Source organism: Macaca fascicularis, chromosome 14 (genome assembly GCF_037993035.2).
Source record: "Macaca fascicularis isolate 582-1 chromosome 14, T2T-MFA8v1.1".
In the NCBI taxonomy this organism is placed as follows: Eukaryota; Metazoa; Chordata; class Mammalia; order Primates; family Cercopithecidae; genus Macaca; species Macaca fascicularis.
This window is the reverse complement of record NC_088388.1, coordinates 112,714,792-112,727,881: the sequence shown is the minus strand read 5'-3', so window position 1 is coordinate 112,727,881 and position 13,090 is coordinate 112,714,792. Positions and strand designations below refer to the sequence as shown.

The 13,090-nt window shown below is 42.6% G+C and overlaps 1 protein-coding gene across 50 annotated transcripts in view; it reads left to right on the top strand.

The window, feature by feature from the left end:
* USP28 (ubiquitin specific peptidase 28) overlaps positions 1 to 2,399 on the top strand; it is a 76,675-nt gene extending 74,276 nt beyond the window's left edge. For all 50 annotated transcript variants that reach the window (XM_074015247.1, XM_074015243.1, XM_074015235.1 and 47 more), the window contains one exon: positions 528 to 2,399. In XM_074015247.1, coding sequence (XP_073871348.1) covers positions 528 to 703 — 176 coding nt within the window. In that variant the 3' untranslated portion in view covers positions 704 to 2,399. The remainder of the gene's footprint in view (positions 1 to 527) is intronic.
* Positions 2,400 to 13,090: the final 10,691 nt, after the last annotated feature.

Sequence of the window (13,090 nt, the reverse complement as noted above, 5' to 3'; positions counted from 1 at the left end):
GTTTTTATTTAGACCAAGCTTGTCCAACCTGAAGCCCAAGACAAATTTGTAAACTTTCTTAAAGCATTATGAGTTTTTTTTTTAAAGCTCGTCAGCCATTGTTAGTGAGGTTCATGTGTGGCCCAGGGAAGCCAAAAGATTGTACACCCCTGATTTAAAACCGTGTGTATACATGGATATATTGTAAACATTTGAAAGAAAATATTACCGTCATATCTATATAGAGTATCATATCTACTTCCTTGTATTTTAAGAAGACAATTGGTTAGAAGACCCTTTCATAATTAAGTAGTTATGTAGTGTTATTTTGCCAGCATCAGGTGGCCTAAAGCAGTGAGCTAAAGTTTGGTTTATTTGCCTTTGCTCCTGGTTTGGCCTGAAGGAATAATCATTTATTAGTAGCTGGCCAGCATAATGCTTTGATGTTTGAGGTTAGGTAAGGGGCTAATAGAAGGCCTTTCAGGGTTATTCACCTTTACTCAGAGATCTGTTTAGCTGTATATGTAACATCTGTTTTCCCTCCACAGAAAATCTGCAGCTGTGCCTAGGGGAGTTTCTACCCAGACTTTTAGATCCTTCTGCAGAAATCATCGTCTTGAAGGAGCCTCCAACTATTCGACCCAATTCTCCTTATGACCTATGTAGCCGATTTGCAGCTGTCATGGAGTCAATTCAAGGAGTTTCAACTGTGACAGTGAAATAAGCTCCCACATGTTCAAGGCCATTTTGGTTTCTGGCTGCCTGCCTCTTGCACAGAAGTTCGTTGTCACAGTGCTCACCTTGGGAAGAGCATTAGATGGGCACATAAGATTCCGATTCAGACCCCAACCATGCTGCATGTGTAAAGAAGGATTGAAAATAAAATTGCGGCCGGGCGCGGTGGCTCACGCCTGTAATCCCAGCACTTTGGAAGGCCGAGGCGGGCGGATCACAAGGTCAGGAGATCGAGACCATGGTGAAACCCCGTCTCTACTAAAAATAGAAAAAATTAGCCGGGTGCAGTGGCGGGCGCCTGTAGTCCCAGCTACTCGGGAGGCTGAGGCCAGAGAATGGCGTGAACCCGGGAGGCGGAGCTTGCAGTGAGCCGAGATTGCGCCACTGCACTCCAGCCTGGGCGACAGAGCGAGACTCCGTCTCAAAAAAAAAAAAAAAAAAAAAAAAAAGAAGAAAATAAAATTGCACTTTTTAGGTACAAAATTATAAAAGCTATTTCACTAGAAAAGGCAGAAAGCAGTGTATTAAGGTGTTGAATTACGCCACAAGACCTGAAATGCCTTGTACGTACAACAATGCTTAGGCTTTTCTAAGCCTCTTGCCACTTTTAAAATTATCCTTCAGGCATAAATATTTTGGACAGCAGAATAGAAGAATGATTCATGAGAACCTAAACCAGATGAACATCTACTAGTTATTTTATCAAATACAGATGACATTTAAAAATTCTTAACTGCAAGAGATTAGAAATACAAACCTTGCCTGACTCTTGACAGGAGATGACAAAATGGGTTGCTGATGAACCGCGCCCTTTTATATGTGGGTAGAATATAAGATCACATGGCAGTAAGATGTTGAAAAGTCAAAAGAGACCTGTCTCTCTCCTTTCTTTTCTATCTTTTAAATAAACCAGAAAACCTCATACTCAGTCCTCAGTGAAAGAAAGGAAAGCGTTAAGGACTTTAGACAGAACAGCATTGTGTAACTTGACTGAAGATCATGCATTAATAGTTGTTAGGCATTTAGGTAAAATTTTCTAATACCTAAAAATTGTCAAAAACAGTCGATAAGGCTTCTGCTGCCCCAAAGACTATTTTGGTTCACCTCCTCTTTTTTGCCTTTTTTTTTTTTTTTTCCTGAGACAGTCTCACTGGGTCGCCCAGGCTGGCGTTCAGTGGCGCAGTCTCAGCTCACTGCAAACTCCGTCTCCTGGGCTCAAGTGATTCTCGTGCCTCAGTCTCCCGAATAGCTGGAATTACAGGCGTGTGCCACCACACCTGGCTAATTTTTGTATTTTTAGTAGAGATGGGGTTTCACCATATTGGCCAGGCTGATCTCTAACTCCTGGCCTCACGTGATCCGCCTGCCTCAGCCTCCCAAAGTCTGGGATTGCAGACGAGCCACCATACCCGGCCTTCTTTTTTGCCCTTAAAAGTAAGGGATGTGGGTTTGTTTAAAAAAACAAAAAAACAAAAAAAAAAGCGAAAGAAAAAAGCAGCATACATATGCAAAACTATATATATGTATATGTAGAGAAAAATACTTCCCACTGATGATTTTTAAAAGGCTTCTGATTGGATATTGTGTTTTAACCAAATTTTAAAGATTAATGGAATCATGAAAGGGAAGAACTCTTGATACAACTATGCAGATTTTATAAATGTGCAATAAAAGTATTTGTTTTACCTTTGGTGTGCAGTATGGTCTTTATTTAAATATGTATTTTCCATTTGGGAAATAGACGTACTTGGTATTTGTCTTGTTCCAATTTTTTTCTTTAAAACCAAAAAGCAGATTAAAGGGTTGATAAACTTGATGGGGACTGAAGTGCCAGTGTTTGAAATAAAAGGCAACAGTCAATTCTTGAGCAGCACCTAGTGATAACTGATACTTTTTAATCTCATTGGCTATTTGCATTGCATGTAAGCTCATCTACTTTGTAATTTGTCAAATTTTAGAATGCAAAACCAGCAATTTTCTTACAATGGAGTTTCTTATATAGTCATCCCTCAGCAGACACTGGCAGTTGCTTCCAGGACCCCTGCATATACCAAAATCCATGCATACTCAAATTCTGTAGTTGGCTTTGCAGAACCGACATATAGGAAAAGACCCTGCATATGCTTGGGTTTTCGCATCCTGTGAATACTCTTATTTTCAATCTGCGTTTGGTTGAAAAAAACTTCATGTAAGTGGACTCAGTAGTTCAAACCTATGTTTTTCAGGGATCAAACTGTACTTTGATTAATGGTAGGCCATGTTTTACAGATACTCAGAGGTGCTTTAGTGTTTTAAAACTCATTGCAAAGATTTGTTTCATGGGAAGTTCATCAGTTTTCTTACTGATTACCTTTTACAGTTTAACATTCTGTGTACCACCATTTGCCTTTCACTTTTTAATCCCTGTCAATATTGAGTCCTGTGTGCAGTGCTTCAGTTATATTATTTTACTTAACACTGGGATGACGATAGGGACCATGATTTATCCAAGGTCATAGATCTTGTAAGTGGTAGAACTAGCACACTAATCCTTGGTGTGTCTTACTTCATAGCCTGTGCTTTTAACAACTGTTCAACTGTCCTTGGTAGTCATGTAAAATATTTTGTTTTGTGTCTCCTTCACAGTAGTTATTTCCTGGTCAGCTATTGGGAATCTACAGTTGGCCAAGAAAGGAACAGGTGGACATCTGGAGTGTGTGGTGCTGAGTGGTCTGTATCATTTGGATCCACCAGGGGGAGTCCTGAGAACTATTAATAGTTTCTTACTCCTAACAGTAGCTGACTACCTTGAGGTACAGCCAAAGGCCTCCACAAACTAAGGTCTCAGACTGGTTTGTTTGTTTTTTTCACAGCTGTCAGGCTGAGCTTTTTTTTTTTTCTTTTCAGAGAGGGTCTCTATCCCCCAGGCTGGAGTGAGTGGCATGATCTCAGCTCACTGCAGCCTCCGCCTCCTGGGCTCAAATGATCCTTCCACCTCAACCTCCCAAGTAACTGAGACTACAGGTGTGCACCATCACACCCCGCTAATTTTTGTATTTTTAGTGGAGATGGGGTTTTGCTGTGTTGCCCAGGCAGGTCTCAAACTCGTGGGCTCAAACGATCCCTTCACCTTGGCCTCCCAAAGTGCTGGGATTACAGGCATGAGCCACTGTGTCTGGCCTGGTTTTTACCTTTTTAAAGACTTGAGAAGAATAAGGACATGGGGAAGAAGAAATCTATGTGACCCTTACCCAAAATGATTCAAGAGTTTGAGCAGGATACCTCACCTCAGCATAAATTCTCTTGAGACTAGATTTAGACTGGGTTAACTGGAATTGCAATCATCTTCTGTTTGGATTTGTTAGCTCCTTTAAGAACTAGCAGGCATGCTAACTCATTTTTACCCTATCCACTTCAAGAACATATGAGGTAGATAACATAAAACAATTTAGTGAATAAGAGACAAGGATCAAGTGGAGTGCTGGGAATGTAGCAAGGGTAGGATAGAAGGGATGGTGTCAGAAGTCATGTAGCTGTTAGTTTATTTTCCTTGCTCAGTTTATTGGATTTCATTGTATGACCATATTTACCATTTATTGTCCTTTGAGCTCCCCATTTTTGGCTGCTAATGCACAATCCTACCAAGAACATTCATTGTACATGTCTTGATGCACACATGAGTGCATTTCTGTTGATGTATAACTACAAGTAAAATTACCAGGTCATATAACAAAATGGTTATACCAGTTTGATCCCACCGTCGGTTTGTGAGTTCCAGTTGCTCCATATGCTTGTCAGCATTTGGTTTTATCAGTATTTTTAATTGTAGCCATTCAGGAAAGTGCACAGTGATAATCTCGTGGTTTCTATGTGCACTTCCTGAATGCTAACATCGAGCCTCTCTATGTACTTACTGGCCTTTGGTCATTGTTTTTTTGTAAAATACCTATTTAGGTCTTTTGTTCATTTTTGTTGTTGGATTTATTGTCTCTAACCTATTGATTTATAGGAGTTCTTTATATCTTCTAGCTATGGACCCCTTATTGGTTGTACGCATTGCATGTATCTTCTTCAACTCTGGCTTTTCACTCTTGGTGTCTTGATGAAAATAAGTTTTTGATATTAATATATTTGAATCTATTCATCTTTTCTTTCATGCTTAGTGCTTATAATGTCCTCTTGAAATTATTACCCAAGGTCATAAAGATATTCCGTTACCTTTGGGAAGTTTCACCTTTTTTGAGACAGAGTCTCACTCTGTCACCCAGGCTGGAGTGCAGTGACACGATCTCGGCTCACTGCAGCCTCTGCCTCTCGGGTTCCAGCGATTCTCCTGCCTCAGCCTCCCAGGTAGCTGGGATTATAGGCATGCGCCACTATGCCCGGCAACTTTTTGTATTTTTAGTAGAGATGGGGTTTCACCATGTTGGTTAGGCTGGTCTTGAACTCCTGACCTCAGGTGATCTGCCCGCCTCGGCCTCCCAAAGTGCTAGGATTACAGGTGTGAGCCACCATGCCCAGGCAAGTTTCACCTTTGATAGTTGATGGACCAAGCCCTGTTTATTGAAAATATCGTCCATTTTCCAGTGCCTTGCAATGCTACTAGTTTTGTCATGAATCAGGTGTGTTCACAGGGGTCTGTTTCTGGGCTCTTTTGCCTGTTCCATTATCCTATTTGTCTGCTTGTACAAATATCACACTTTTTTTTTTTTTTTTTCCCGAGACAGAGTCTTGCTCTGTCACCTAGGCTGGAGTGCAGTGGTGTGATCTCAGCTCACTGCGAGCTCTGCCTTAGGGTTCAAGTGATTCTCCTGCCTCAGCCTCCTCACGTAGTTGGGACTACAGGCCCATGCCACCACACCCGGCTAATTTTTGTATTTTTAGTAGAGATGGGGTTTTGCCATTCTGGCCAGGCTGGTCTTGAACTCCTGACCTCAGGTGATCTGCCCACCTTGGCCTCCCAAAGTGCTCAGATTACAGGCGTGAGCCACCGTACCCGGCCTTCACACTTTCTTAATTAGTATAGCTTTGTAACAAGTCTTTATTTCTTGATTTCTGGTAAAACAACTTCCCCCCAGTTTTGTACTTCAAGATTGTGTTGGCTATTCATTTTTTGTTTGTTTGAACAGGGTCTCGTCACCCAGGCTGGAGTGCAGTGGTGTGATCATGGTTCACTGCAGCCTCAACCTCCCAGATTCAAGTGATCCTCCCACCTAGGCCTCTTGAGTAGCTGGGACAACAGTAGCTTGCCACAAGACCTGGTTAATTTTTGTATTTTTTGTAGAGATGGGGGTCTTACTATGTTGCCCAGGCTGGTCTTGAACTCCTGTGCTCAAGTGATCCTCCCAGCTAGGCCTCCCAAAGTGCTAGGATTACAGGCATGAGCCACTGAGGCTGGCCTCTTGGCTATTCTTGATCCTTTGCATTTTGGCATACATTTTAGGATCATTTTGTTAGTTTTACACATGCACACACAAATCTCCAGCTATTTTTTATTAAGTTTACAGTGACGAGATAATTTGGGAAAAACTGACATCTGCATGATGTATCTTTTTTTTTTTTTTAAGATGGAGTCTCGCTGTGTCGCCCAGGCTGGAGTGCAGTGGCGCGATCTCGGCTCACTGCAAGCTCCGCTTCCGGACCCACACCATTCTCCTGCCTCAGCCTCCCAAGTAGCTGGGACCACAGGCGCCCGCCACCGCGCCCGGCTAATTTTTTGTATTTTTAGTAGAGATGGGGTTGCACCGTGTTAGCCAGGATGGTCTCGATCTCCTGACCTTGTGATCCGCCCGCCTTGACCTCCCAAAGTGCTGGGATTACAGGCGTGAGCCACCGCGCCCGGCCGGTGTATCTTATTTTTTAAAGGTTTTTCTTAATTTTTATATAAAGTTCTTCCACCTCTTCCAAACGATTTATGCCTGGGTTTTTTTGTGTTTTGACATTCTGGTAAATGTCATTTTTCAGATTGCATTTTTATTCTCATATCTAGAAGTGAATTGATGTTTAATAGTTTATAGACTTCAAAAGATTTTTGTATACATAATTAGGTAGTCTGTGAATGATGACTTTTATTTCAAATTCTTACAATTTTTATTTATGTTTCTTGCCTGATTACACTTACTAGGACCTTTGGTACAATGCTGAATATATAGATGGTGAAAAGTGGGCATCTTTGTCCCCTAGTATCTGGTGGTGGGGGGAGTTCAATATTTCACCATTAAGTATGCTGTAGGTTTGTTGTAAATTTCACTTACTAGGTAGAAAAAGATTCCTTCTGTTACTAGTTTGCTGAGTTTTTTTTAAGCTTGAATTTTTATCAAATGCTTGTATGTATATCAAAATGATTACATAGATCTCGTTCTTTATTCTGTTAATGTGTGAATTACATTTCTCGATCTCCAATGTTAAACTAGCCATGTGTTGTCAGAATAAGGTAAATTTGACCATGATATTTTTTATTTGTAGGTGGATTTTTGCATGAATATTCGTAAGACAGATTGACCTCGTATTTTCATTTCTTATAATGTGCTTGTTAAGGTGTTGGTGTCAAGATTATTCTGGCCTTATTGAATGCATTGGCAAGTGGTCTCGTTTTCTATGCTCTGGAATAGTGCGAGTAAAATAGGGTTATTTCTTCCTTGATTGGAAGAATTCATTGTTGAAGCCATCTGAGCCTGGAATTGTCATTTTGGTTTGTGGGAATGCTTTTAATTATAGATGTAGTTTCTTTCAGATATGTGGGGTTTTCAGATCTTTATGGTTGCTTCTTTGTATCAGTTTTGGAAAATTATTAGAAGTGTGTCCATTTTATCTAAAATTAAAATTTTATTTACAGGAAGTTCATAATTTTATCTTGTAACTATTTATTTATTTATTTAGAGACAGAGTCTCACTCTGTCGCCCATGCTGGAGTACCGTGTTGTAGTCTCGGCTCATTGCAACCTCTGCCTCCCAGGTTCCAGCGATTCTTCTGCCTCAGCCTCCTAAGCAGCTGAGACTACAGGCGCGCACCACCATTCCCAGTGAATTTTTGTATTTTTAATAGAGATAGAGTTTCACCATGTTGGCCAGGATGGTCTCGTTCTCTTGACCTCGTGATCTGCCCGCCTCGGCCTCCCACAGTGCTGGGATTACATGCATAAGCCACCGCACCCGGCCGACTTTTTATTTCTTTTTTTTTTTTTTTTTTTTTTGAGACGGAGTCTCGCTCTGTCACCCAGGCTGGAGTGCAGTGGCGCAATCTCGGCTCACTGCAAGCTCCGCCTCCCGGGTTCACGCCATTCTCCGGCCTCAGCCTCCCGAGTAGCTGGGACTACAGGCGCCCGCCACTGCGCCCGGCTAATTTTTTTCTATTTTTAGTAGAGACGAGGTTTCACCATGGTCTCGATCTCCTGACCTTGTGATCCGCCCGCCTCGGCCTTCCAAAGTGCTGGGATTACAGGCGTGAGCCACCGCGCCCGGCCCGACTTTTTATTTCTAATTAGGGTCTGTATGGTAATATCTGTTTTTTGTTACTGATACTGGGTGATTTGTATCTTTTTTGCTTTCAGTATTTTGCAGTCAGTCTTTTCAGGGGTTTATTAATTAGTCTTTTCAAGTAATTATTAGCTTTGTTTATTTTTGCCTTTTGTAAGTTTTTTTCCTGCTTTTTAAAATTATTATTATTATTATTATTATTATTATTATTATTGAGACAGAGTCTCACTCTGTCGCCCAGACTGGAGTGCAGTGGCACGATCTCAGCTCACTGCAACCTTCACCTCCCTGGTTCAGGCGATTCTCCTGCCTCAGCCTCCTGAGTAGCTGGGACTACAGGCGTGTGCCACCACGCCTAGCTAATTTTTGTATTTTTAGTAGAGACAGGGTTTCACCAGGTTGGCCAGGATGGTCTCGATCTCTTGACCTCGTGATCCACCCACCTCGGCTTCCCAGAGTGCTGGGATTATAGGCATGAGCCACCGCGCCCAGCCCTTTTTCCTGCATTTTTAATAAAAAACTTTTCAGTGGTGGTTGTTAACCTTGGCTTCCAATTCAGAATCAGCTGTGTCACTTTAAAAAATACAGCTGCCAAGGCCTCAACCCTATAGACACTGAGTTGTTAGGCTTGGGCTGGGCCATTGACACTTTTATGGTTTAGAAAGCATCACAGGTGATTCTGATATACAGTCACAACTGAGACCTACTCTTTCATATAACTTTTTTTTTTTTTCTTTTCTCAAACTGTCTCACTCTGTCACCCAGGCTGGAATGCAGTGGCATGGTCATAGCTCACTACAGCCTCGACCTCCTGGGCTCGAGCGATCCTCCCGCTTCGGCCTCCTAAATAGCTGGGACTACAGGCATGAGCCACCATGCCTGGCCTATAGAACTTTTATACCTACTAAAAAAACACAGACCAAAAAAACCCCCAAAAACGGATTTTACATTATCAACACTTTATGGTTTTATAAAAGGTCTGTAGAACCTCCTTCAATGATAGATTAAAGGTTACATACTGGCCGGGCGCGGTGGCTCACGCCTGTAATCCCAGCACTTTGGGAGGCCGAGGCAGGTGGATCATGAGGTCAGGAGTTCAAGACCAGCCTGGCCAAGATGGTGAAACCCCGTCCCTACTAAAAATATAAAAAAATTAGCTGGGCATGGTGGCATGTGCCTGTAATCCCAGCTACTCCCGAAGCTGAGGCAGAGAATTGCTTAAACCTGGAGGGGCAGAGGTTGAAGTGAGCGGAGATCGTGCCACTGCACTCCAGCCTAGGCAACAGAGCGAGGCTCCATCTCAAAAAAAAAAAAAAAGGATTACATACCTTTTAAATTAATACTTTTTATCTTCTGCACATTCTTCATTTTAAACTTGACTCTAGTGGCGATATAGAAATATATATATAATTTTCTGTACAGTTAGCCTTTCCTTTAATTACCAAAAACTCATCAGTTCCTTAAGGTTTTCTCATAAGTTGAAGTTCTGAGCTAATCAATCATTACATTACTTTTTCCTGAACCTTTAAAAAAAATTCTCTACCTTCTTTTTAAGTTGTTGAACAATAAACTGACACATTGATTTACTATAAGTCTGAGTAGAACTGGCTTAAGAGAGATGTATGTGTGTGTGTCAGTGTATAGTAAAGGTACACAAGCATAGGTGAGAGTTAGGAGATTTTAAGGATGTTACCGTGTCTTCCTTTTAGCACCCTCGGTTGGGTGTGGTGGCTCATGCCTGTAATCCCATCACTTTGGGAGGCTGAGTCAGGTGGATCACTTGAGGTCAGGAGTTCAAGACCAGTCTGGCCATCACAGTGAAACCCCATCTCTACTAAAAATACAAAAATTAGCCAGGTGTGGTGGTGGGCGCCTGTAATCCCAGTACTTGGGAGGCTGAGGCAGGAGAATCGCTTGAACCTGGGAGGCAGAGGCTGCAGTGAGCCGAGATCATACCACTGTACTCCAGCCGGGACAGAGTGAGACTCTGTCTCAAAGCAAAACAGCACCTTTGATTGCTTCATTGCCCATTAAGTTGTTGGCCAATTATGATGGCCCCTCAATCTCCTTGTTGTGTTATCTGATTGCCATTTATAGACAGGAGAATAGAATCTATTCCAGGAATGGGTCCAACAAGGCACAAACCTGGCCTCTTTCCTTTTCAAAAGAAGATAAGCCTGGGTTGTCCCTGGTATCCCAGCAGGACAAGAAATTATGATAATTAATGAGCAGGAATATTAAGTTTGAGTACAAGGAGAGGTTAGAAACCATCTGAAGAATTTAGATGACTTGGAATTGATAAGCTGGCACAAAAGTACCCAGGAATGCCAATAGTGAGCTCTCAAAATTAAATATTTGCTGGTCCTGATGTGAGTAGAATTCATGGAGGGATGGTTGGTTTTCTATCTAGAGTCCTGGTGATGGGCTAGATGTTTCACTGCATGGTGAAGACGATCTTCCCAAATTAGCACTTAGATTTTAACAGCCAGGGCAGAATCCCTAGTGATGACTTGAAAGTAGTATTGTCATTCACAAAGTCATCTCGACTGTCTCTACTTATGGAATAGCCAGAGCTCATTCATAGGTTAAGCAGTTCTACAGCTTTCCTGAGAAGTCATTACTGAATCAGTATGTCTTATAAGATGTGGTTCCGTGAAAAGAATAGTGACATTGGAATCTGACAGATCTGAGTTCAAATACTGGCTGAACCTTTCTTTCTGATCTATAAAATGAAAATATTTACCTGGGGGCTGTGTTTTAAGGGTTAAAGAAGAGAATAGACATAGAAATGACTCAGTGTAAAGATGCAGATGCAAATGCAGTTCTCACAGGGAAATTCATCATCCGGGCAAGAATTTTAAGGGTTATCCTGACCTGCATAGGGCCCACACGCGGGTTTTAGATAATTGGGGTGTGTTATCAAGATATCCAGGGAGCTATGGGCCTCTGGCAAGTGGATGTGTTCATACTAGCCAGTGTGATGGAAGACAGTGTTATTGAGGGGATTGGGGCTTATGCTTGATATAAAAATTGCAGTATTTCAGATCTGATTGGGCTGAGCGTGATGGTGCATGCTTGTAGTTTGAGCTACACCACAGGATGAGGCAGGAGGGTCGCTTGAGTCCAGGAGCTCAAGATTGCAGTGAGCTATGATCGCATGACTACATTCCAACTAGGCATCAGAGTGAGACCCTGTTTCTTAAAAAAAAAAAAAAAAATCCAGATCGACTCATCCTGTTTTAGATATATTTTTCTGTAGACATCTTATTGAATGGCCTGAACTTGATTGATAGGACATGGTGAGTTGACAGCTTTGTTTTTGTTTTTACTATTACTTTCTTCTTCTTCCTCTTCTTCTTCTTCTTCTCCTCCTCCTTCTTCTTCTTCTCCTCCTTCTTCTTCTTCTTTCTTCTTTCTTCTTTCTTCTTCTTGAGTCTTGCTCTGTCACCCAGGCTGGAGTGAGTGCAGTGGTGTGATCTCAGCTCACTGCAACCTCTGCCTCCTGGGTTCAAGTGATTCTCCTGCCTCAGCCTCCTAAGTAGCTGGGACTACAGGTGTCTGCCACCACGTCCAGCTAATTTTTGTATTTTTAGTAGCGACAGGGTTTCATCATGTTGGCCAGGATGGTCTCGATCTCTTGACCTCATGATCTGCCTGCCTTGGCCTCCCAAAGTGCTGGGATTACAGGTGTGAGCCACTGCGCCCAGCCCACTATTACTTTCAAAATGATCTTTCTTTTCCTTTCTCCTTGATAGCATCTAAAAGATCTCAAAGGTTTATTGTCATGTATGAGTAGGAAAACAGAATGATTTTCATGTATGAAAGAGCCCAGGCTAGTCTCAATCTAAATTCACTCTCGTTCGTTTCAGTGCTTCTCCCCTGTCCTTAGTTCAGGCCTCAGCCAGTGGTTCCCAGACCAGCAGTAAGGAAGGAGATGTAGGATTTCTTTCACTCTCCCTCCCCCATTCCTTTGGCTAACCACCAATTTGGTTCCCTCAGAGCCTGGGGGAGGAGAGTTTATAGGAGAAAAAAGCAAAGGGCATTTTTTACTTCTTAAAACACTGTTGGCCGGGCGCAGTGATCACGCCTCTAATCCCAGCACTTCAGGAGGCCGAGGCGGGCGGATCACGAGGTCAGGAGATCGAGACCATCCTGGCTAACACAGTGAGGCCCCGTCTCTACTAAAAATACAAAAAATTAGCCAGGTGTGGTGGCGGGCGCCTGTAGTCGCAGCTACTCCGTAAGCTGAGGCAGGAGAATGGTGTGAACATAGGAGGCGGAGCTTGCAGTGAGCCGAGATTGCGCCACTGCACTCCAGCCTGGGCGACTGAGCGAGACTCCATCTCAAAAAAACAAAAAACAAAAAACCTGTCATTGTCTAGATGCAGTGGCTCATACCTATAATCCCAGCCCTTTGGGTTGCTGAAGTGGGAAGATCATTTGAGCCCAGGAGTTCAGTTGCCAGCCTGAGCAACATAGTGAGACCCTGCCTCTATTAAAAAATAAAAATAAAATTTAAAAAAATACTGTCATTTATAATACTCTCTTGATTCAATGTCCTTTATTATGACAGGAACCCAATTACTAGGTCTTGCAGGGAGCATTTTATGGGCTCTTCAGAGAGCCCTGTAGAAAACCTTCACACCATTCATTCGCTGATACCTTTGGGTTTTCTGACTGACCTCTTACCATTCCTCTTTGGTCCTGCCCTGGTCATTCACACTTTCCAATGGCACTTTGGAACATCACCCCGATTGCCTTCTCCAGCACCCATTTGGGTATAGGACATTCACCACCTTGTCCTTGTAAAAGGCAGAAGTGCAGGTGCTTCTGCTGTCCCACTCCAGCAAGCCTCCTGCCTTCAGGCTGCTTCAGTGGAGGTCACACACCTGCCTCTAGGCCTCTGCCTAGATTTTCCCAA